The 26,637-nt window shown below is 41.4% G+C and overlaps 1 protein-coding gene across 2 annotated transcripts in view; it reads right to left on the bottom strand.

The window, feature by feature from the left end:
* The window catches only part of cntln (centlein, centrosomal protein), a 94,370-nt gene that overhangs the window by 49,742 nt on the left and 17,991 nt on the right, over positions 1-26,637 (bottom strand). For both annotated transcript variants that reach the window (XM_067584872.1, XM_067584873.1), the window contains exons 9-13: positions 26,039-26,260; positions 17,059-17,169; positions 11,962-12,081; positions 6,344-6,465; positions 2,557-2,673 (exon numbers count right to left, since the gene is read on the bottom strand). In XM_067584872.1, the coding sequence (XP_067440973.1) occupies positions 2,557-2,673; positions 6,344-6,465; positions 11,962-12,081; positions 17,059-17,169; positions 26,039-26,260 (692 nt within the window). The remainder of the gene's footprint in view (positions 1-2,556; positions 2,674-6,343; positions 6,466-11,961; positions 12,082-17,058; positions 17,170-26,038; positions 26,261-26,637) is intronic.

Below are 26,637 nucleotides of genomic sequence, written 5' to 3'. Positions count from 1 at the left end.
AAAACAGTAAAGACTAAATCAGCAAAGATCCATAATAATGCCCATGGTTTTAAGATGAGATACTCAACAAGCACATATGGCTTGTATATATGTAATCACATATGTATGTTCAGTTGTCCACATAGCAAATATGCAAAGCTAACCAATTTGTAAACTGTAATAACCTACAGAAACACCAACTTGCAAAGCACTCCAGCACTCATTCAAAAACATTCCAACACTCATAAGAACAATCAAACAATCATCAATCAATAATGTCAAATGAAAAGCCATCCTGATAGTAATTCATTCTGTAGGTTCTATAATTTTCAAGAAAAAAGTTGTCAAAGAATAAGCAATTTGTTGTTTACTGCATCCATAAGTCATTAAATTGAGCCACAGGACGCTAGTATATCAGCTAAACAGCAGATAAACAGACCTGTTTCACCTTCTTGCTCAACCTTTTATTCAAGTGCTGAGATTACAGGGGGGCCTGGGCTTGATAACCTTCTCTTAACACTGTGGGGACCCACTGTGCAGGAGTTATCCTAGCAATATTCATTTTGGGAAATGGTCATTTGGGCCTCAAGACAGTGTTTTACAAGTGCTGTTTTTGGAGGAGGTGATAGGGAGCATCTGTGCACAATCTCATGACAATGAGAAAGAGAAAAATGAGAGACAAATGGAGAGTTTAAACAGAGACTCTCCTCTAAAGCCTGCCACTAGGCATTTAAAGCTTTATAAGGAGCCTTTATTTGGCCCCTTATTCTTCAGCTGCAAGGAGTTAATTAGCCATTAGTGGATCATTGCTAGCACTTATCTAACATAACCTTCACAAGCAATATCATTATAATACGGTCAATCGAACAGCAAGCTGTAACTGCTTGCCCCAAGAGTTTCCTGGCAGTTACGCTCCCAGGAACTCTTGTTGTTGTTGCACTATGATAGACCAACTTTCGTTTTCTGTTGCCTCTCAACAGAAATTTGCATTGCAGTGAAGGAAAGCTGTTTGGTTAAGCTGGCTTCGTCCATAGTCCCAACTATCTGTTCACTTTTGCTCCTTCTCACAACAGGTATGGAAGCAAGCAAGGAGTGGAATAGAGATGGGCAGTATGCTTTCGCTTAGTTTAACACACTGAGCTGTGCGTGCGTGCAGATGCGTGCCCTGGATCGGAAAGTTTTTCTAAAGCACAAGTTTAAAGATCCCAGCCAAGTTTACTTTGCACCAGCCACCCGGGTAAGGAGGGGCCCTGGGGGCGGGAATGGAGGAGATGAGGTGGAGCTGGTCAGGGGCACATGAAGGGGATCAACACTAACCCCGGAGGACAGGCCAGTTACACAGCTAGGAAAGAGGCCAGCCGCTCTCCATCCCTCGTGGTTTCCCTTGCAGGTCAGTTCCAAGGACCCTACGTGTTCACAGTAGTCTGTTTGTGCCCCACGCCCCAACCCCCAGACCATCCAGTGCTCCTCTCTGCTCAGCTCTAGTTGTGGCCGGGCAGGCAGGCAGGCGGATGGACATCCCTTAACAGGCAGCGTCGGCGGCACTAGGGCTGCTAGCCTGTAATTAGCTCGGACAGCTCAGGCTTGGAGAGAGGCAGCCGGGCTATATCATAATGAGCTCAGCTGGGATTAGGAGGACAGGGCAGGGGGTTGAGCAGAGGGGAAAGCAGTAGTGGGGGTGGGGGGCAAGTACCAGAATTCTGGCCTTAGTCTACTGCAGCATCACAGAGGGCCGGAGGGAGGCAACTGGGAAGACAAGTAGGAAGAGGGGAAGAGGAGGGTACAGAGAAAGAGGATAGAGGAGAGAAGAGGTGAGGAGAGGTGAAGGCTAGGGGAGATGGGAGAGAGGAAGACTATGGCTTAGGGCCAAGCTTTGTGTAGCATCATAGAGGGTCAGTGGTAGCGGTAAGGTTACAGGGGCTTCTCTAGATCAAACAAGACAATGGCTACACTACACCAAGAGACAGACTAAAAGGCAAAGACAGGAGCAAATAAAGACAGACAGAAAGAAAAGGAACTAAGAAAGAAATTACACGCAAAGCACCTCTTGCAAAAATTTCACACTGACTAAAACAGTCACCAATCTCTAGGTCAACATTTGACAGCTACAACACTAGCACAGCTACCAGATTTTAAATAATGTAAAGTGTCTTATTGACACTTAACTAAACTAGCAACAGGACTATAGTTTGGCATAAATGTTCCATTAAAAATGCAATTATTTCACAAAGACACAGCCAGGGATTCTGATAATGTGATTTTACTTCCTGTACTTTTATGTGTGAATTTTTGGGCAGCCAATTTTACAAATGAGCACAGAGTCTAATGATCCTGCTTTGGCCCCTGCTGGTTGGTAATGATGTGGAGGGCTAGGTGGATGCTGTGAAGTTGGGAAGGGCACACTCAAATTTTAACACCCATAAACAAGAAGGGACAGTGGGAGTGCATGTCAGTATGTGCGTAGTAGTACACGTGTATGAGAGAGAAAGACAAATGGATGTGTGTATGTACACGCAAATGTCCACTGTTAGGATTATCTATGCATCAGGCAGGCGGTTTTGACAGCAGGTGACTTACTTTTCGATAGAGAGTTTCCTGGTGAGGTTTTTCAAGTAGGCCAGCTCATTCCACACTGCATCACTGTTCTCTTGTCTTAGCTGCCACGGCTCTGCACGCTGCATCCTTCCACCTTGCCTGAACACACACGTGCACACACGTACACACAGAATATATAAGAAGACAAAAGTACAAATGTAGAGGCAAGCAAAGGTACACATAAAATGAACAGCTTCACTCATGGCATATACAAATACACACAGGGAAGGCAAACATACTAACAAAGGAAAATGGTTGGTACTGTACATTACCTTGCTGCCTCTGGCCAATTCACATGGGGTAACGAGGCCCCTTAGTCTCACTCTGTTTTTGTTATTCAGCCATCTTTAGCAGTATTCAAATGAGCAGCCTTGACTTTGACATTTCAGTGGCAAATCATGTACACACGTATGCATGTTTGTTAAAGCCCAGGGCACTGCCCGTGTGGCAGGGCAGTGGAGCATTCCCAGTGTGCCATGCAAATGTAAATAATGGCAAAAACACACTCACAAACGAGGTCATTCAAATGTCTACACCTCACTTATGAATACTTAATGACACTTTGTGCTCAGGAGGTGCCCCCTCCATTGAACTTCCCCTTCAACTCTCACTCTCACACACACACACACATACACACTCACTCACTCACACACACACACACACACACACACACACACTTGCTACTGCGCCCCAAACGCATCCCTACACACACCCAACTCATCAATCAGTCTTAGCCCTACACATTCAATTCCAATTAGCCTTTCATTTGCGAACTAAAACGGCTTTTAGTGAGAAATCCACAGATTGCAAAAGTGGCAGATGAGAAGAGAATACCATTTTTGTCGCGCGCACACACACACACACACACACACACACACACACACACACACACACACACACACACACACACACACACACACACACACTCTATCTCTCTCTCACGGACACACATACCACAGTTTCTCATTTTCACTCAATCAATGAGGTAGAGGTGTGGAAATGGATTGCGAGGGTCACTGCTATTGCGGAGGGCTCCTTTTCCCGTGGTCATTATTGGCTATGTAGACGCTGCCACGCTACGCTAATACTAGTTAAACCCTGGTGCCTGGGAGTTAGGGGCTACTGAGGAACGGCAAATGTTTTCATTTAATACTGCTAATGCCCCTGTGAGCAATTTGGAGCCCTTGAACTTCTTCGTAGTGTATGTGTGTGAGTGTATATGTGTGCTATCTGTGGGCTTGGGTTAGTTTCCCAGAGTGCAAAGCTACTTAACGGATAATCTCACTGTATAGTCACAGAGATTGATACAGTTTTACTTATTTTACTGAAAGCTCACAGTGAATTCATCCAAAACTGTCTGACATGTAGCAATGCCTGGAGCTGTAAAAGTACATCATATTATAAGTACATCTGTTTTAATTCTCTGTGTGATATTTAGGTATGTAGTGTATCAGCTGCATTTCTTATGAAAGGTGTATGAAGCTTTATTAAGTCACAGTAAAGCTTTATACATTTTAATTTGTTTACAGTGGGCCTAAAAGCTGTTGAACATGGAGCCATGAGAGAGCTATCTTCTTCAGGCCTCAGTGCTTCCTCCCCTATGGTATCCTTGTTTCCATTATTAAGCAGAAGGAAATAGAGAGAACTTTTCCATGCCGCTGCGGCTAATTGCTCTGATTCAGGGGGAATCTGTTTATGGGCGCAACTTTGATCAGAGTACGGATGCTTTAATAACCTTTAATTTTATTTGCTCACCCCCATCATCCCCAGTCTGATTAAAAAACTTTTTCCCTTCTCTAATATAAATAAGAAGTTGGCTTTTTTCCCTCTCTCCTTCATGCCATTTTGGGAAAATATGGTGGTAATGGTGAATGGCAGGGTGGTTTCACTGAGACTGGCCAACTGTGCACTGCATGCTGATGAGCCAATGGACCCATTGTCTGCTTTGTGATTGGCTGGTAGTTCTATCCTGGGCGGGACTGGTTAACACACACACTGGTGACGTCACTCAGCAGCTGGCCATACAGCAACCAATTGTCTAAATCAACACCTTGCTTGATGATAGATTAAGATTGATATGAAGGAAACTAAAATCAGGAAGTTAAATCAGGATGATGTTAGTGTTTCAACACTAACCTTTTATGTGGCATATACTGTGTGCATATACATAAGTATTTGCAAGTACAGGCATGCGTATGTGTGTAGCAGGTAAGAAGGGAGACACATACAGACTTATCTTTTGGTCCTGCACACAAAAAGGGAACAAAACCGACCCCCCCCCCCGCACACATCTTTCCAAAAAGGCAACAACACAGCATGGAGGCTACTGGGAAATCCCTAACAAGCTCGAAATGCAATGAGACTCGACGCCTATCCCCACTGACTTGTTAGGGCCCTTATTTCCCAGCACTAATGGGAGTATTTAAGTCATTTTCTATTGTCTCTCATTCAGGCTGGCATTACCCCAGTGGGTTTAACAGCTATTTAAGGATGGGGCTTAATGCCAAATAAATGCCAGGATCATAACATTGAGTGACTGGCTGGTGCCATGGAGTGCTCTGACTGAAAAGGGCAAAGCTGCCTATTGCATCAATTTTATGTCAAATCAGTCATGAAATACAGATAGGCTGACATTGAGACTACAACTCGACTACTTCTCAGCTCTAGGTTCTCTTAGCTCTCTCATAACCACAGCCCTGTTTGTCTTGTTATAGAAACATGCATGTTTTCTTCTCACAAAATCAAGGTTTTCATGAAATTTTTTGACAAAAATACACTATTTCAACAGACAGAACATTTCTTTGATTTGATAGCTTGCTAAAATGTGCGGCACAACTGGTGTTGACTGAGAGTTTTCTCTCTCTACATCTCTCGGTCTTTGTTCCCACTGTCTCAGACACATGCTGTTGAGCCGCACTGAGCTGACATGAGCCGAGTCGAGCCTAGCGCTGAACACGCTCTCTCACTCGCTCCACTTTCACACGGGCTCACATTGCACTGCTGTTTTCTTTAATTAACCCAGAGAGAAAACAGCTGACAGGGTCAACACTTTGCTCCCGCGCGGCCACCAAACATATGCACCTTTACTTACATTTTTAAATGGCCTCAATGACGCTGCTGGAGAGAAGAAACAGAGACGGAAGAAGTGGGAAAAACTCGGGGAGACAACGGAGAGAACAAGACCCTCATATTAATGACATTTTCTAGTACACTTTCCACTTTGTGTAAAAATCCTGCGGTTTCTGGTGAGGATAACAGGTCAAGGCAGGAAATGGCTCTCTCCCCTCCTCCCTCCACAAGCCTTCTCAAACACCTTGCACCCCCCAGGACCAGACACCTCCAGCCTCTAGCTCTCACATCCTAATGAACGCTAAGGGAGAAGAGACGCAGAAGAGCACACACACTTGGCACAAAACGGCCCAAATTGACTCGGCTTAAAACCTCTGAGCTTTTCAAAGGCAAAGGGAGGAATTTCTCCCACTTTCCCAAATCCAGCACTCAGGTCTTGTCAGACAACATGTGGAGAGGAAGGAGATCCTAAGACTATTTGTGAGTGGTATCAGAGGGTTGTAGTGTTTCACAAGGGCTTTTAACATAAGGCAAGGTGAGTTATGTGTTTTGAAATGTCTCTTACTGACTGCTGCTAGATGGAATTGGAAGTTATCCAAGTTGCTTTGTGTATTCACAGGTCATGTGTGTTTAATGAATCTAGAGATAGATTCATTAAATACAGTAGAGTTTATTACTAAACATCAAACTGTGTACTCACAAGCCATTTGATTTTTCCATATCTTTCAGCTGGTCTCTGATTGTCTTGTAGTTGTTCTGAATCAGACACAGGCGTTCACGTCGTTTATCATGAGCCTTCCTCAGTTCTTCATTCTCCTCCATCTGTAAGGAACAGAGACACATTTTTTTGTAACATTTAACTTGTACAAGTTAAATGAAACATAACTTCACTAGAAGAGTGCACTCAGTAGCGTGCAGATTTCCGCCAGGTGTATCTGGGAGCATGTATAGTCTCAGTTTTCTTTAAGATGCATAGAATAGTATAATGGCATTGTAACCAAACGTCCTCCTGGGTTCGCCTAACTGTATAAACTTAATAAGGTAACAATAAATGGGATGATAAGTCTCAATTCCCAATAACAATTTAAACATTGTTATTTATTTAGAACATGTTGTTATTTATTTACAACATTTTTTGTAACACACCACACAAAATAAAACCCCTCCCTAACTCCCTCTCCCCTCCCAAACAAAGAAGAGTTGAATCTGACTCAATTGTCCCTCCGGGCTCCCTTACAGTCAACATGGTGGCAAAGCTAACAAAAAGTGGATTTATACATCTCATATTGTGCCTAACTTTAGTGGATCATAACATATCTGGTATGGAATTAATCTGCAGATGCTCCAGTTCAAGATGGGACCAAACTTTTCTATTGATACCAGTTTTTGAGCCACAACAAAGGCCAAAATGTGGCCTACAACAGACTTGTTTTTAACCTAGCCGATTGATGGAAATGCCTTTTGCTGCAGTTGTTGATCACTTGTGGCCCCTACTGGCCGGTTAAGAGGAGTGAGGAGTCAGCAGCGGTATAAAACGCATTATAAAATAGGTTTTTCAACAATTGTGAATCACTGCAACCATGAGAGGTCCTTGAGCATGCAGTCATAAATGTTCACAAAAATGATTAGACTGATGGGTCTAGTAGTATGCGAGATTAACTCCGGCCAGATACATGCAAACAGACACATGAGCACACAGACAAACACAATCAAACACATAATCTAAAGATAATTAAAGATGGGGGTTGGCTTACATGTACACTGGCACAGCAGTGTTGCAGGGTAGCTGAAAAAGGCCCCTTGCCATCTACATTCTAAACCTGGTCTAGAGCTGCAATACCTTTGTGTGGCAGAAGCCAGCAGGTTCAGATTCTTTTCTTTCTTCTCCTCTCTCCCTGACAAGTGCTTCCACACTGAGACATCATTAAAAGATGACATTAACATGACCAGTCAATGTGGCCACAGAACACCAGCAGATATACTGTACATACACACCCTTTAACTGGCAGAGAAACTCACTCAGTGGAGTTACCAACTGATGACCAGCACGTGTTGTGTTGGTGGGGGCTTTAGCCGTGGTGTGTTGCTAACACTGTTGTTGACAGCTATTAAAACACAGCAAGATTGGGCTCCTGCTTTAAAGAAGGAGTAAGAGAAGACAACATATAGATTTTTCTTGTCAGGAGCACCCCTCCTCCCCATCACATTGACCTTAACAGTGAGGGCGATGGAGAAAACACTTTCAACAGACAGGACAAACAGAGGTGGAAAGAGAGCAAAGGAAGAGAGAAAGGCAGCTGATGAAAATAGAGGAAAGAGAAAGAGCGAACAGAGAAATTAGAAAGAGAAGAAAGAGAGCGAAGCAAAAGGGAAAGGGAAAGTCAAAGGAAGAGTGCAGGACAGGTTTCTGCTTGAGTGGCCAGGGCTAGGGAGAGTTGTCGAGCGCTTTCTGAAGGGAAGGAGCTTGTTTACTGCTGATATGACACGGCTGCCCTGCAGAGAGGGAAATGCGAGCCCTCAGCCCTGTTATTATTAACAAGGACAAAGAGAACAGAGAGAGCACACAAACATGCACCGAACACACATCGGGTGCGCGCATACACACACACACACACACGATACAAGTTCACACTGCCAATGTGACAAGTATGGATTTTCCCTAGTGAGGATTATTCACAGAGGACATCTGCAAGACATCCTTGGCCCCTTCAAGCAGCCCCCAACCTCTCAAAAACAAGGCTCTAATGAAAGAGGCCAGACCAGGGCAGTGTTAACTGGTGGAAGTAGGAGCTAGGGGAGGACACAGAAGAGTTGAGGCGGACTGATGGAGGGGGGGGGGGCAGAAAGGAGCAAGTGGCAGGGCATTAGCCACATCATGGCTTCCCAGGCTTCTTATAGAGCTTCCCTTGGGCAGCCCAGCTGTGGTCATCAGGCCACAACCCCTTGCCCACAGATCAATACACCCCCCTACTCAGCCAGCATACACATCTGTGGACGTTCTCAAGCTGAAAAATAATTACACAGCAACAGCTACTGTTTACTTGAAAGTGTGTGGAAGAAAAAAAAGAGGCCATTATTATGAGAATTGTTTGTTTGTCTGCTGCTGTTAGCTGCTAAGGTCAACATGTCAATGGTACAGGCTGCCGTTCCCAATTTGAAAGGCATTCTATTGGAAAGAACTGGATAGGATCAACTGGAGAACAACCCACCGAATAGAGTGAAGAACTGTACTGTAAGATGCTGGAGGTGAGGTCTCAGCTGCGACTGATGGAGGGCATATTGCTTAAGATCTAGGCAAAGGACATAACCACTAAATCATGCCTTTGCACTAATGCCCTCACTAAATGTGGTCACAGACGTGAGTTGCCAGTCATATTTTTTTCTGTGCATTCCTTTGCTAAATGCTCCTCAACTGGCAGACACGTAAATGGCACCATTAACTAAGACAGTCATGCGTGTCGTCTGAATCTATGTTGAGCATTACGGTCTGACTAGGTGTCTGCCAGTGATGTAATTCAGACACTTCAGATCTGACAAGAAAATGATGCCTAATGTGTTTCTGGGATTGTGTTCAAAGGGAGATGACTTCTGCATAATCACTCAATCACTGGTCAGCCTGAAAAATGGAAAGGATAAAGAAAGGCAACGAGGAGAACAGTTTTAGGGGAAAGTCCAAATAAAATAAAAAAGACGATGGCAGTGGAAAATACACTCTGCTGATACAAAATAAAACTGAAAAAGTCTAAATCTGAGACCTTGTACACAGTATCAGCACATTTCTTTAAATCAAATGTAATGCTTTTTATTACCTCAACAAAGAAAATGGACCTTTTCCACAACAGAAGGAATGCACATTACAGCTGGGTGATATCACAGTATTAATATGGATTAGGGATGTCAACAGTTAACCGTTAATCGGTCATCCATTGAGAATATTTTTAACTGGTTACACAAGTCAGACAATAGATTCATTTGCGTTAACACTCCGCTAACGGCTAGACAATTATGTGTTCACAACATCAGATATTCTTTTCGAGTGGATGAAGTACCGCTGTAAAACCAACTTCTATATGGAGTGTTGCATTGTGAGTTGTTTGTAGCATTAATTGTTGTAATTGTAATTACTTGCTAGGCTAGCGAGTGTCTAAAAGTCTGTTTATAGTGAGTGTCAGTGAGTGTGTGGGAGTCAGCACTAAAAGTGTTTCGTTAGTCCAGTTTAACCTGCAGGAGTTTATGAAGGTTCATGTAATATGTTTTTCTGCCACGGAAATGGAATGAGTGAAAACGAGTCCAAAGTCTCTACCGTAGAGACGGAATATGTCAAGCTGCCAGATACCACTGTCACAGATGATAAGGAACTCAAAAAGACAGACAGGCAGTCTTATAAATTCTAATTGTCTGAGAAAATAATTTTTTGACCGCTTCCAAGAGAGTGGCAGGAGAGTGTGTGAGTATGTAACTATACTATGATGTAAATTATATTCCAAAAGTAATGTTAATTTTCTAAAAACAGCTGTTGGGAAAGGGGTGGGGGGGGGTCGTTTTATAATCAGGGTCGCCTTATATTTTTATTATTTATATTCGTACCTCGAGCCTGAGTATATTAAGCCTTTGAGAGAACCTGTTACTAAATGCACTGAAAAACACTTTGAGAAGAAGGATGAGCTAAAAGTCAAGCTAGCTCTGACCACCGACTGCAGGAGAGCTCTCACAAACAAAAGCTATATCACAACTTTTCTTAAAAATTTAGTTAGTTGGTTAGTTATCAATTAATGGGTGTCTGTCTGTTAAAAGCAAAATTAACTGAAACTGACATCCCTAATATGGATATTTTTTCATTATTGATATGTATCTCCATATAACAAATGTAAGCAGAATCACATATGAAATATCCGAAATATAAAAATAAAAATGCTTACTGTGAATAATTTAACTATATTCCAATATTATGTATTACATATAACAAAAACTTTAATTACAACTTGTTTGAAATCCTTAATTTGGAGACCAAAAAGTAAAAAAAAATAAAGTAACATGCAATACAATTTTATTACCCAGCCCTAATGCACATAAATACTAAAAGCACTGTCAAACCACCCCAAACATAGACAAGTCCAAGTCAAGAGTCCAAATAACCATGAGACTGAGTCATGACCAAGGCCAAAAAAAAATTACTATTCATTCATACAGTCATTTCAGAGCTGAATATGATATATATGACATATACATATCATGTTATGTTATTTATTATGTATCAAACTGAAGCAATAGAGAGTGTTTAATTATACCACCACTTCTGCTGATTCACTGATCACCTTAGCTAACCTAACACATACACACAAAAAGCATGATCTCAAAAAATTACATCCAAACAACCCAACTGTATCTCATGCACACAGAGGACTTTGAAAATTTGCTCTTAAATTGCCAACATCGCATTATACACCAAGGTCAGAAAATAAGGGCACATCATGGCAAAATATTAAGTTGATCATCATGACCATTAAGTAAAACTCATTTAGTTTTCTGCAGCTGGGCATCATCTCAAAATTTTTTCATTATTAAAAATAAGATCTTTTAAGACATTTTATGGCCTTAAATTTTTAAATATCTAATTTAAGACCTTTTAAAAGTTTTTAAGGATCCATGGATACCTTGACAAAAGAAACACAGACAAAACTATATTCTTTCTTGCAGAGAATTTGTGAGAGAGAGAGAAAAGAGGAATGGAGAATAGTGGGAGAAAGACGTCATAGAGCATGTGAAGGTTAAAAGACCAATAAAGCTGATTCGTTTAAGGGAGAAAACCCTGCTGCATCCACTTTCACCACAGCAGCTCCTCTCCTGCTGCTTCACTGCCTACGCACGCTCTGTTTGTGTGCGCACACAAATACATATGTGTATACGTGTGTACAACACATTGTTAAGAAAGGTCATGGAGGATGCAGTGGCAGCAGTAGTGCAATTGAACCCTTTGGAGACTGTGACTGTTACAGTGCTGCAGGCCTTCCTACAGCCCAGCAGCTGATAGCAGCAATCATATGTGAGATTGCGGCCACAGCAACAAGCAGCTCTATTAGGCCTGTCTAGTGCTCCACACCATCAGCTGTACATCTCTATGCCATTGAACTTTAAGTAGTTCAAAGTCACCAACAGTCAATAGCCACTGGCATGTGGGGAGAAAACTGAGACAGAAGATAAGGGCTGCATGACATACAGTGAGAACAAATACTAAAAAAGGGAAGGGGATGAATAGATTAATGTGAGAAGAGGGCAATGAGAGTATATCATGTGTATTCATCTATGCTAGCTAGTTACCTTCAATTGCAGCAGCTCCTCAAGGTCTTGAATCCTCTGTTCTGCTCCCTTTCTCCTCCCACAACCCAACTCCACACTGCTGGCTGGGGACAGAGACCTGGACCGGTGCACAGGTGTACCCTGGGACAGGTAAGCAAAGAAGCACTGGGGTAAGAACTTGAGCACACTTCACTTACACCGCCAGGCACAAACCCATGCAACAATTAACATCTGTAGACACACTGAGTGAATGCCAATAATGGAATTATCCATGTTCATTTCATTCTCCTCTCACCTTGAGTAAAACATGCACATTGTCTTCTTTTGGTGTACACATATGCACACACAAACAAACACGGTACCAGAGGAATAAAGGCAAGCTGGAGCAGCAGTCCACAGAAGCTGAAGGGAGGAGGTTCAGTTTTGTGTGTGTGTGTGTGTGTGTGTGTGTGTATGTGTGTGTTTGGAAGCGAGAGTTGCAAGCTGAGAGCGGCAAAGGTTTCTCTCTGCGACTGGCTAATGAGTATGTTCATTTCAATTTACATTGTTTCTTTGACAATAATGATGTCCCATTAGGGGAGACTAAAGGGGCTATAGATTCCAGAATGTGCTGGGCTTCATTACAAGAGGTGGGCAGGGAGGCTGCTCTAATTGCTCTACTAGGGGCCTCCAGGTTACACTTGATAGGACAACTGGAAGAGCCGCCGATTAGGAGGGGGTTGTAGTTTGCTAGCCAGCCTCTTCTGTAGAAATAAATAAAGAAGTGGAGAAGTGCTGGGGCCATGCTGTAGAAAAGCAGTGGGAACAATATGCTGGTGGAATATGAATATGAGAGGATAGGAGGTCCCCTGTGGTGCCAGGGAGGGCTGACCAGATGGCAGGCTAAAATATGCAATGCGACTAAACGCACAACAGTCCTTGGGCTGGAGTGGATGTGGAGTGCAGGAGGAGGAGGAGGAGGTTTATAATAGGATGGTGGATCAATAATGCCCCACCCTCCAAAAATGTGTTCTGATGGCTGTTGTAAGCTGTGTTGTCTATTAAAGTTATAAAACTAAAGATTTACAGCTTATCCAAACAAAGTATGGGCTGAAAGGATTCATTGCGTCACATTGTTTTAATAATGAATGTCTGAAATGATAATACTGAACTCATGGTTGAATATTGTCTTCCGCATTACATAAAAGGCATGGATACAACAGCTTTTGTGGTTTCACTACATAAAGAGTCAATTACAGAATGCAAATATTGTACAATGAATGGCAACTGCTCAAAAAGGCTGTCCATAGTGTCAAAAAAGGGATTTGATATAATGAAAACTTTAGGGATAATACCTTTACACATTTAGGTAACTTGTCTAGAGACATGTTTTTTTTTTTCTTCTAATTTTATCACTGCAGTGTGTACATTGGTTTGCCTGTGACAAAAATTTCTATGTATGTAAGTGTGTTTGGTAATGTGCCCTAAGGCTACAGTTGACTCCAGTGACCTGGTGTGCCCGGTTCTGCTATCATGCCTGCATGGGTGCCAACCATGTGTTCTAACTCAGCCTTAATGACTCTATGCAACTAATTAGCAGATTGATCTGCATATTCCCGAAGAGTGGCACGCCAACTGGCTTAGCCTGTATGTACTTGGGGGAAACAGAGAGGCCAAAAGGGGAATTTAAATCAACTAGAAGGCCTAAGATTAAAAGTAAAGATGACCAACTATAAAGTAAAACTTAATGAGAATAAATCCTCTGTACATTTTTAGGTAGAAATACATTTTGATGAGGATTTATTTAACAATGAGCTGAATATGCCATCATTATTGTTCCTCTGTATGTAAGAACGATAGGAGATAAATTGCAATGTGTTTTGTCTGAAGGCGTACAGAGGAAGATGTCATGGCGACACTGACAAATGACTGAGATTTGCTGCAGATGTTCTCTCTGGTCCAGTTGGACGCCTGTCTGACGCAGGTCAAGAAGACACATGAATGCCTTCTGTTTGTGTGGGAAGCTCTATGTTGTGACATTGATGTTAATGTTCCACAAGACAGGCCTGAGAGATAAAAAGCAGAGAACACGAGGCAAAGAAAGATGTGCCCACTGTCTACCTCAGCTCGGCAGCTGGTTGGCGGCCATGACCTGACCTGCGCATTGCACCCTGTAATGGCTCTGTAAACATGAGAGCGCAATACAGATGGAGGGGAGAATGGCATATAGAAAGAGGGAAATGAGGAGAGAGGCCCATATCAAAACAGAGTCTGTACGCAAACAAGAGTAGAACTCTTATTTACTGAGGGGTCAGTGTCACTGGCTGTGGGGCAAAGAAGAAACATTTCATCGACTGCCTCCACCCTCTCTCTCTGCATCTCCCAGAGAGAGGGGTCACTGTCATCAATGGGCTTCTTTATGATTGCAGCAGCGTGTCATGTGTGCGTCTGGAGCTCTCAAAGCAGAACTTGTTCAGGTTCCCGGATGAATAGGAATGTTGTACACATGCACACAGGCACAGGACAAGACACATACAGTACATAGACATACATCGACGTGTAAACACATGGGTTTACAAATATAATATACACACACAACAGAAATGTACACCATCACAAAATAAAATCTATTCAAGGAGCACAAAAACTGAAGACCAAGGGACACAGCCAAACAACTGACTAATGTACGAGCCGATAACCTGAAAACTGAAAGATGCAGGTTAACAACGAGGTGTGGTGGAACTTTTGTAAGGGAGTAAATTCACAAACACAAGGCCTGAGTGAAAGTGACACTATGTAAACTTTCTGAAAACAGCATAGGTTCAATTTAAAATTGAACTATAATGCTCATACTTCTACAATTTGTTAAATTCAAAACTTTCAAGTTTCAAATTGATTACATATTAATAAGTTACATTTTATTTATCATTGATAAGTTAATTCACTTTTATTCATTCTTTCAAATCAGGTTTTCCAAATTCAAAGTACATTTGCTTCATTCAAATCCTGAGACACACTCTTTGGTTATATTTCCTTTGGAGACAAAAGGCAAAGCAGCTGTCTTCTCCAAAATGGCCAACATCAGTTTAACACTTACTGTATGTTGCAAACTGTGAGTCATGTAGCACTGTACACTGCTCGTCGCCTCAGCCAATAATCACATTTCACTTTAAGCACTTACTGAAAGAGCTGCAAATTGTGTCCTAGGTGGTAGCAGCGGGCTGCACAGAAGGCTCATTTCATCAGGTTTTGACCTTGTAGTCAGATATTATTGTTTAAATGGAGTGTAATGAAGCATAACAGCTTTATGGTTTCTTTGGAGCATCATCATATGGGTATAAAGCAGTCAGAACTACCAGAGATATTCACGTGTTTTTAAAAACAGTTCATTTTAGCATGATTTATGAAGTTGATATAATATATACTTACATAAAACTAATGACCTTACAGTAGGTTTAACGACTCTGTGCCACATGTCTGGTGGATGGCTGACTGCAGAATGTTAGTCCAGTCCTTGCAGCCTTCACCCAGGGAATAAAAGTCCAAAGTGCCTCCTATCCTCTCATATTTATATTCCACCAGCATATTGTTCCCACTGCTTTTCTACAGCATGGCCCCAGCACTTCTGCACTTGAAACTGAATTGTGAAAACTGAATCTAAAATTATATCTTTAACTTTCATACATTCAATTATAACCTCATTCAATTTCAAGCTATTCCATTGTCAATCCTATTCCATTTTTTATTTGGAACAATGTCACACAGATTGTACTACTGAATACAATTTTAAAAATATATTGATTTCAACAAATATTTATCAAATCCATTTTTTAGTTTGATGGTTCCAGGACATATTCAAATTTGCAATTCTGATCCAATCTCTGTGGACTCTAATCTCTTTCCAGTGGCCAATGTTGGCCAAGCAGCTGTTATATGATGCACCAGCATGAGAATTTCATTTGCAAATGTATGTATGTGTGTGTATGTCTATGTGTGTGTGGTCAGGTGAAGTTTGTGCCTGTCAGGGTGAGACAGGGACACTCTTACTTATGTCATCTTTATGTCATCTATGAAATAGCATGTGTCACATCGCATTCATGAGCTTAAGTAGTAGAAGAGAGAATAGCTAAGTATCTTATCAATCCAGATTCTTGCCATCAGTACTCACTGTATGACCACGAACCAATACAAAAAAGTGAAAAGGTTCAAAATGGTGAATTCTAAAAAAAAAAAGTAACCTTTTCTGATCTTAATTTACAGACATTTTTGAGAGATTAATTTAAGTCAAGTTTGGCTTCTATAGAGAAGCAAAAGACACAGTTAATACACAGTTATTTACACTTTTATAAATCAAATTATGATTCACGTTTTTATTCAGTTTAATAAGGGATCAAAAATTTATTGTCAAAAATGCATTGTAGTCCCATTCTAATTTTACGTATAGGCAGCAGGATCAAATTTGGTACATTTCTTAACAACAGACAGATTATGTGTGTGTGTCCTCGGGCAAACACAGAAAAGCCTCCAGAAAAGGGAAGCACATCAAATAATGTCAATACTATTTATCTATTTTGCACAAAATAATGACATTACATGTATAAACTGCCAGAACAGAGGCACTACTATTGAAGCTATAATGAGGACAGCGGTATAAATCAAACAATGTGTCTTCAGGCCAGATTTAGAGGCAGTGAGGCCATCTAGAAACATGTCCTGCCAAACTTATGAGTGGAATACTGAGAAGATCAAAAGCTTTTTTCTTGTTCATAATGTACTGCTGAAGCGGTAAATTAGCCAGTGCCTGAACCCAAGGCATGCGTGAAACCAGCAGCACACGCCAGCCTGGTCACAGTAGGAGGGGCGTGTGTGTGTATGTGTGTGTGTATGTGTGTGTGTGTGTGTGTGTGTGTGTGTGTGTGTGTTGGGGCATTCAGGACAAAGGTTGGCAGAGGCAGGGTCTGATAAATCACATGATTCTCAACAGACCATTTCCTTCATATCCCTTCTCTATGGCTTTGATCTAATCTGAGCAAAGTAGTGATGGATAAGTGTGGGCAAGTTATCTCCTCACCCATGTGCCGTCTTTGACATAATTGGCATTAGTACAATGTTGGTTGTAGGTTTTGGATGCTAACCTACCTGCTGTCTTCTGACGGAACTGGTGGATCTGCGTTGAGGGGACATTTCCTCTGGCCTGGGATCTGAGGCCTGGTCAGAGTTAGAGCTAGACCTCTGAGCTGGGGCATCCGCCTGCTCAGACACCACCGCATGTAAGGAAAGAGAGACAGTGTATGTGTGTGAAAATGTGAGACAGGCATGTACGTAGGGAGACAAGAAAAATTATGGATCAAAAATCAAATGGGCTTGGTTTGCTTGGAAGCCGTTATTTTCTCGTATGCACATACGAGAAAACTAGTCCAGCTGCCTATATGCTCCAGCTTTGCATGTGTTTGTAAACTGTATTTTGACACTTGGAAAAGTATAAATGGGTTCAACATGTTTCAGATTCAACTGGACGCTATTCTCTTGTATGCAGGGACAAGTATTTCATAATCCATAATCTCTGACAGGTCATGACATATTGAAATTCTTTTTCAAATTTGCAGAATTGAGCTTGAGTCTGAGCCTTATCAAAACAAACTGCGTATAAACAAAGGAATTAATATTGCCCTGACTGTTTCCTTCCTAATACTGACTGTACAACACTCTATTGCTGTTGGCCATTGTTAAGAAAACAAAGACATAAAACAAACAAGAGTATTTTAAATTATACCAAACAGCCTTTAAGTCATTCATAAGTGTTGCAATTGGGGGGTGACACATGTTATAACGGCAAATCAAGTAATTATTAATATTACCTACCTTTCAAAATAAACTGACTGTTAAAGCAAGTTCTAATACAACATGTGGATATGATCCAGAACAAAGATGTCAAAATCTTTTAGAATTTTTTAAGATATCTAAAATATCATCAACAAACATCAGGTTGTGGTGTCAAACCATTGTACTGAAGAGCAAGGAAACTTCTTTGTATACTTTTTTATTTTGGTCTTAATCATGGGAAAAGCAGAGAGAATAATTTCCCCACTGACTGTCATCTCAGTGGACCATCTTATAATGCTACTATAAGCGTGTGGTGTTTTGCATAAGAAATGGGCTCTTCATAAGATCACATATATATACGCAAGTTTTCACAAACTTGTGGGTAATCCAGCAGAATCACTGACAATTGTCGAACACTGGGAAACGTAAGAAATCACATTCTGAAAAGTTTCAAATAAAGCATACTGATGGCAAATGACAGCTTTCCTGCAACACAACAATAATAGCAATTTTGCCCGTTACTGACAATCTACAGTGTAAGTGTACCCACTGAGTTGAACAAAATTGTACTATGAACGTCAACATTACATTTTCATAAGCTGCAGTCAACAACCGGATGTCTTATGTGGCAGTGGGACAGCCATCTTCAAGCTCCAGCTTTGTGGCGTGTGTTATCAGGGACCATCTATTTATCAGTGTCTACTAGTAAGTGTCTAACAGCATCTGCACACCTCAGCACTACCAAAACAAACAGCGGGGACCACCAAAACAAACTGAAGGGGACAAGGATAAAGCAGAGGGCCCACCCACAGAGGAGCAGGTTGTGATGCACACACACACACACCAACAAATGCATGCACTCACACATCTACATTCCTATAATGCAACTGTGCAAGTATTGATTTTATAATGTCCATGTCACCATTCTATCTTCACACTTTTGCTACTGCTGTTATGAATAGCTTATGCGAGCCTTGGTGGTGGTATGTGTGTAAAGAAAGGCTTTAAGAACAGGACACACTGAGTTTGAGACATACACACACAGAAACTACAGTTAAAGGGCATGTATATAAACTTTGTATAAGCTTAATTGATGTCCGGGTCGTTACTCTTGACATTACCAATCACCCACATACCACTTGACTCTACAACCTTACTGCATATATTCACACCTTTCTTTTCTTAAATCCTTCATGAAAAAGGTGTCAAAGAGAAAAAAAAACAGCCACACCTGCTGCTGTCAACAACACTTCTACTTAAAGATACACTATGCAAGATTTTCCTAAAAAACAATGTGTACTCATACAAAAATAACCCCTCTCAATCATCACTTATAACCCGCTAGAAGTGTGTGGTTGTGTGTGCTGCCTGTATTTTCTTATTTTCTGATTATTTTGCTGTGTTCGGAACGTTTCTGGGCATCAACCTTTGGCAGTGGGTGTGTAGCCCCCAGCCAATAACAGCAGGCAGGGTGTGAGGTCGGGACTGGTAGCATAGTGACCAGGTTACATCGCTGTCTCCATCTCTCTCCTCTGCTCCACTCTGCTTTCCGTCATGGATGTATAAAGAGCTGCAGGTCTGTGTGTCTGCTTGACCGAGGGCGGGGCTGAGCTACACACACGCAGAGCAGAGAGGCCACAGCGGACAGGATGAAGCTCCGCATTCACATAAAATCCGGCAATGCGGCACCTTCCCGCAGGGTTGTGCGGAGGTGTGGGCATGTTTATTTGTGCTTTAGAACATAACTACCGTGAAACAAACAGAAAATAACATTTTGTTTATCTGGTTGACGACTTTGTTATCACCAGTGCTGCTCGCTCTCTTCATTCGCTCTCTAGCTCGCTCGACCACTGCTTCGCTCCCTCTTTCCGCTCTGGTCAAGCCGGGGAGGAGGGGCCAACTTTGAATGCTGTGTTTATAAACACCTACTGACAAATCCTGCATACTATACCTTTAACACATCAAATCCAAGCCTTCTGACAAACAGAGGCCTTCACAACTGTGTTTTACTGGGAGGCTAGGTAGTGAAGAAAACTGCACAGGATGTCATCACCTTTTTTCCAACGAGTCCTGATTGCATTATCAGAAACCTGGCATCTGGGCGTGACCTTGTTAACTGCCAGGGTAATCAACTTTAACCAAAGGGGAGGAGAGGGGATGATAAATTATTAGTGAGGAAGATTTTGTTCATGTTTTATTAAATTGGCCTGTCAAAGGGGGTTGGTCAAATTATCTGGGGCCTCGTTTATTGGAGGCCGGCCATATTGGCGCATCTGTTACAATTATTTATAATTTCCAGGCAGTCAGGAGGACGGACTGGGTTTTTCGGCATCAGCCACATAAAGCAATTTAGAAATTAACTGATGTGGGAGTGTCTGAGTTTTTTCTCCTCTCACAATCTCTTGCATCCCCATACTGATTTTCATCTAGTAAAAAACAGAAAAACAGGGAAACAGTAAGACGGTAAAGGAGCAAAGATGTGAAAGAGAAAAAATAAACATGTACTGAGCAGCTTAGTGAAAGCAATGGATGGAAAGAGCATGAGACTTAAAGAGGAGAAGAGAGCATGCAGGTGCAGTGAGAAAAAGAGAGCAAGAGATTGAGGGGAGGCTGAGGGAGGGAGGGGAAAAAAAGAGAAAAAGCCGGTCTTGGTAATTACTGAACACGATTAGGTTCTTGGGGGAACTTGTCTGGCACTGGCGGCCCTCGCTGGTGAGGATGCGGCAGGCAGGACCATATGGAGGGAGGCTTGTGATTGTGCTCCCTGAAGCTCGTGACCCGTCTGCTGCCGAGCCCTTGAGCTGAATGTGAAATGAGACTTGCCAGGCCTAATGTTCTACACATGCACCATTTATGCCACAAAACAAATCTGATCACTGTTAATTATGGAACAGCTATAATCAGGAGGGGCCCCCGCCACACATACACAAACGGCTACATGCATACACGAATACATATTCACACAATCACATTCACACACATCTGTGGAGCGACAGGATTTTTAAAAGTGAATGGATAGACTTCAGAAGTAAGGGTGCATGCCCCCCACTAGGCCAGGTGCACTTTGTATTCAAGTTGGTGAATCTTCAAAGAATGTGTGTGTGCATATAATGTATGTATGAATGTGTGCATTAACTGGTAACGCAGTGGAGAGGGACTTTATAGAAGGACAGCGCACAGTGAGTAGGATGTAGGGTGTGTGTATGTTTTTGTGTGTGTGTGTGTGTGTGTGTGTGTGTGTGTGTGTACACAGCCCTGAGTCCTCCCACACAGTCTGTTTGACCCGGGTGTGTATGTGCTTGAACAAGTGCATGTATCTGCAGCAGCACATGGCTGTGCTTCATTAATGAGGCGAGCTGTGCTACACAGAGGTTCTCATCTAATGAGAGCAGTTGAGCTGGTAAAACACACCACTGGAGTCCATGTCATTAGTATGTCTCTGGCCGTGGACATGGCTCAGCTCCAAACACACACTCATACACAAACTCATGTTGACAACAGTATTTACTGATAACGCACAGCATACACAAAATAGCATAAGTCATAATATATTTATCAGACTATAATTTTCAGGAATTATTTTGAATTCATAACTTTTACACAATGATGTATCTGAAGAGAAGATGCATCTGTAAATAAAAGCAGCAGATTGCACAAAAATTTTAAAATATTCTTAGGGAGATTCTGACTTGAGATGAAGGAGTTGTACTCCTGATGGGAAAAAACTGAAGGGAGTCAAAACAAGACAAGACTTGCAGCCTTTCATCACATTATCCTGGTCTTCAGTAGAGAAAACTAAAAGAACTCTGATGTTTAATTGAGGTAAAAATCATACATAAGCTGAAACCCATGCTCCTTATTTACTACTGCAATTTCCTCTATATTTACAGTATACTGTTCTAAGGTGAACTGAAAGGTCGTAGGCACTAAAAACTCGAGTTTTATACAGTACATAAAAATACACAAGAGAACCCTCTGGCTTATTCGATTCTGTTTGTTGAGCTCTTGGTTGAAAAATTAATTTCCATGTTTCTTTGTAGCATTATGGTTTCAGCATTTTTCACTTGATGGTTGCTATTAATGATGATGATGATCAAAAGAAGTGCCTCACCTAAGTCAAACATAATCCAGCAAAACTGTGGGTGTATTTGTGCACGCATGTGTGTGTAACTAGCACTTTAATTATACATCTAAAAGCGTTTAGATTGGCTAACATAAATAACAAGCCAGAAGCAGATGTTAAAAACCTTCTCAACAAGCTGAGGGAGAAGCACCATGTGGGCTACTTTCAAATTATTTTTAAAAAAAGGAAAAAAAAGAGCCTGGTCACCATGGGAAAATGTTGCTTACGTGCTTCAAAGTTCAGGGACTACCAATATTTTGTGTATCATGTGCTAAAACTGCATGCAAATGTGAATGTAGCACTGTTTTGGAAGTGGAAGAATGCACAGGTGCACTCTTCCCTTCTTACAGGAAATCCCAGGTTTCTGAATGGGGTGACTTGGCCGTAATAAATGTGTATTTGAATATGTGTTTATTTAACAGTGTGAATAGTGTACATTAAAAAAAGGTTCAGTTAACATTTTAAAGACAACAAGGCTGCTCCTTCTTACATTTAGATGATACTTTACTGGAGTGAATGAACATGCCCAATCTCCCCTTTCCAATGCTGATGAGAGAATAACCATTGCTTTGAACGACTGCCCACACAATTAACAACTTACCACTCATTTACTGTGGTGAAGGTTCCAGAAAGCCTGAGGTCTGCTATGGATTCTAATGTTGGTCTTTAATCACAGCACAGCTCTGACAGTAGCCAAACACTAAACTACTATAAATACAATGATGCAGTTAGGGAGATGGTTGTAAATGATTAAATGTTCACTCTAGCTACTTTTCTGGCCACTAATGAGGGATCTTCCCTGCCTCTAGATTGTGATGGTGACCACCCAACCTGGCAACCCAATCCTCCTCAATCTGGCTGTTTGTTCTGACTGTACATATCTCAATGTGTGTGGGGGCCACTTAGGTGCCTGGTGATCGGCCAGGCCTTACAGCTAGTAGATCAGTGCATGAGGACATCTCCAGCATGACATTATGTAGATATATCACTGTTTTCAGTGCAGAGAGGCACACACACAAAATACAGCACACTCATGAAAATACAGAGCAAGTAGTGCTGAAACAACTTGTCAATTTGTTGACTGACAATATTGATGAGCAATTAACTGCTTATGTCATTTATGAAGCAAACCCTTAACACACTCACTTCCAGTGTCTTTTCTCTATTTTAAATTATTCTAAAAGTAATACTTTTGGACTGTTTGTATTTTCTGACATTTTATACACTAAAAAATAATTGTAAAAATAATAAACAGTATAACAAATAATAAATATAATTGTTAGTTACAACCCTACATAAGAACATATTGTTTTTTCTATGTGGAGCTGAAACAAAAGACAAAAAGCAACATTAATCTAATGCTGACCTAGTCAATAAAGTGATATAGTAGGTGACAAGTATCAAGTAACAAGAAACGGGGCATGATTGCCATTAACTGACAGCAAGGCAGAACTGTTTGGTTACACTAGACATTGTTCATATTTAAACCTCTGTAAAGCTTCCTATAAAGAGTTAACTTGGCATAAGACAGGAGAGAACAGACAGTCAATCTTGGTGCATAACATGGAAGTATAACACACAATGGGTGTTATTCCTCTCACTCACCCTCCTCCTTTATCCCTACTCCCCCCCCAAAACCACTGCGGGAGGGGTGTTCAAAGCCGTAGCTCTGGTCCATATTCAAATAAGCACTGCGTCTCCCCTCTGTGCTCCCGTTGCGATCAGCACTTTGATCACCTCCAATGGTAACTTCCACCAAAACATTTAAAATTAAAATCAAATCTGCCTTAACAACCTGAGCATTAGAATTTAACAGGTGTTCGGGAGGAAGTTGTTACAGAATTTGCGATTATGTGCTCGAATACACACACCTTTAGTCCAACACGCTTCACGCAGATACGCACGCACACACATATGCACAACCTGTCAGTGAAATTACAGAGTGGGAAACAGAAAGCCCTCCTGACTGAGTGCTATACCTTGGGATACCTGATCTGTTCACTTTGATGTCAGTAGGTAAGACAGTTAAAGAAACAAATCAGCCAGGCAGCAGCTACATGTGTTCAGTAAACAAAAGTAATTATTAATTCTTTGCATAGGTTATATACACAATATTTTTGTAATTATATCTCAGTCCTGAAAATGTGCAATTTGTCTGACCTGGGTGGGGAAGAGACATGGGGTTGAGTGCATAATCAGTGTGATAAAACAAATACACACTATATACTATACTATACTATATATATGTATATACACATACACATATAATATATACATATATATACAAACAACACACACACACACACACACACACACACACATATTATATATACACACTCACCAGCCACTTTATTAGGAATACCCGTGCAATCTAATGCAATCCAATAAAACAGCTCTGCCATAAATTCTACATTTATGAAGCTTATACATTTTCAGCTTTTGTTGACATTGTCAGAAAGGTGATAATTCTACTTTATGTTTATTATTGAGGTCATAGTAGGTGGTGGTGGTGTACTGGAGTGCATTATATTGAAAAATGCTCCTAATATTTTGCCATCCTCATGTATGTTAATGGAGTGGACAAAATATTAGGAACACCATATGAGGAACATTTAGAATTTATGGCAGAGCTGTTGTATTGGATTGCATTAGATTTCACAGGTGTTCCCTAAGAAAGTAGCTGGTGAGTGTATATGTATGTATGTATGTATGTATATATATATTTCATTTATTTATTTTTATATATTTATATGTTATACACACATACATACATACTCACATACATATAGTAAATGCAAGTATGCATGCATGCATGCACGCCCACACCACACGCACACGCACACGCACACACACACACACCACTAACTGCATCTCCTCTAAATTTAGTATTAATTACTGAGGGAACACTGCAGTACTGTATTTAATTACTGACTAAATGATCCATTTATACTTCAACGCTGGTTAAATTAACAGGGTTAAGTGAGACAGGGCGATTGTAACTCACTTAACATTTGAGCTGATATCTTTTAACTTCCACAGTCTAGGGGCAGCACTGTCAGAAAATATCAACCAATCAAATTAAACAATTACAGTCTGCAGAGGCAAAAAAATTACTCAAGTGCTGCAAAAATATTATCTTCCCCAGCATCAGCTTCAGAGTTGTTTTATCTGCAAAAGGCCTAGTGGAAGTAGTTTTAACTGAAGTGAAAGTCTACAGCAGATTAAGAGACTGTAACAACAAGTGCAGAGCCCTACAACGTTGATGGAATTGATTGATGTGGCTCAAGAGTACAACTTGTAGATACCTGTTACTATTCCCGACAAAGTCTTTGACACTGTGTGGTCCAAAAAACACCTATCACCAAATCATTAGGAGTTGTTAAAGGCCACTTAAAATGTGGCTGTACCGTTCATTTTACACTAGGCCCTCTATCTCCTTGGGGAGACAGTTCAAAGGTAGCGAGCTAAGTCAAACCCCTGCTGACTAGTAGATGTAAAACTGTAACTCCTACATCATCTTCCAAGACTTCAAGACATTACTGAGCTCCAATTAAACTTGTCTCTCCACCTCTTATCTGTCTTTGCTATCTGACTGGGGTGTTTTAAAAAGGACTTCCAGGTACTTGGGTGGAAGGACAGAAAGATAAAGTAAGTAAGTCAAAGGGCACGTGTTTGCCCAGGACTGAGCACGAGAGAAGATCAGATAGCTGACATGAAAGACAGTGGTGCTAAGAGAGATGGACAGATCAAGGGTGAACTAGAACGAAATCAAGAGAGTGATTCTCATTTAAGGACCAACACCACAGGCCATGCTGGAGCTTGTCAGTTATTACTGTGCCTACTAATCCATCTACATACTGCTGTCTCTATACCTCAGGACAATTAGACACAAGCCTCAGGCAAGTGATTGACAGGAGAGTAATATACTGTAATGTATTTATTTAGAAAAAATATATATATATTATGCCTATAGATATATATAGACAGCATCAAAAAAAATACGTATTTTGTTGTACATACCCACACAAATGCATTTCAAAGTTCAACAACTTCTGCAGCAGAATAGACATCACAGCAAACCACTTCTAAACCTGGAGTTACAGTGTACTTATTAAACCAGAATAACAGAGGGTCTTTGAGGGAGAGAGGGTCAACAATGAGAAGGGTGCTTACTTTAAAGTTGGTTTGTCGGTTGGGTGAGGGGTACAGGACTGTGTGCTGAGCCTGCTGCTGCAGTTGTATTTGCTCCTGCTGCTGCTGTTGTAGCTGGGTCTGGAGTTGCAGGACTTGCTGGTCTTTCTGAGCTAGCTGGCTGCTGAGCTCCTGGTGACTCTCACGGAGCTTGGCCTCGCTTGACACGAGGGCCTGGTAGCACTGACTCAACTCCTTGTACAGCTGTCAACAAACACAAATAAGACAGAAAGATTGGGAAAGCAGGAGAAGGACAACTGGGGAGGTGAAGAGGCAAGGGAATGGGTCAAGTCAAGCCATGTCAAGTCAAGATGAGACAAAATCACTCAGTAGACTAGGTGACATGGAGACTGATATGTTTTCATGTGGAGATATTTTCTTCTTTCCATAGTAATAGGTTAGATATATGCTAATATTGTCTAACGCCGGGATTCCACTGAGCGCGGCTCTATGACGTTGCGTGTGCGACGCAGTTTTGTTCCATCCTCCACGCGACTTCATATCCCACCGGGAGTGTTTCATAAGTGGAGCATTTTGCCTGCCAGATTTTGTTGACCTGCTCAGATTTTGTTAATTTGGTC

This window comes from Thunnus thynnus, chromosome 3, assembly GCF_963924715.1.
Source record: "Thunnus thynnus chromosome 3, fThuThy2.1, whole genome shotgun sequence".
Classification (NCBI taxonomy): domain Eukaryota; kingdom Metazoa; phylum Chordata; class Actinopteri; order Scombriformes; family Scombridae; genus Thunnus; species Thunnus thynnus.
Note: the sequence above shows the minus strand (reverse complement) of the source record. Positions and strands in the feature narration are given on the sequence as shown.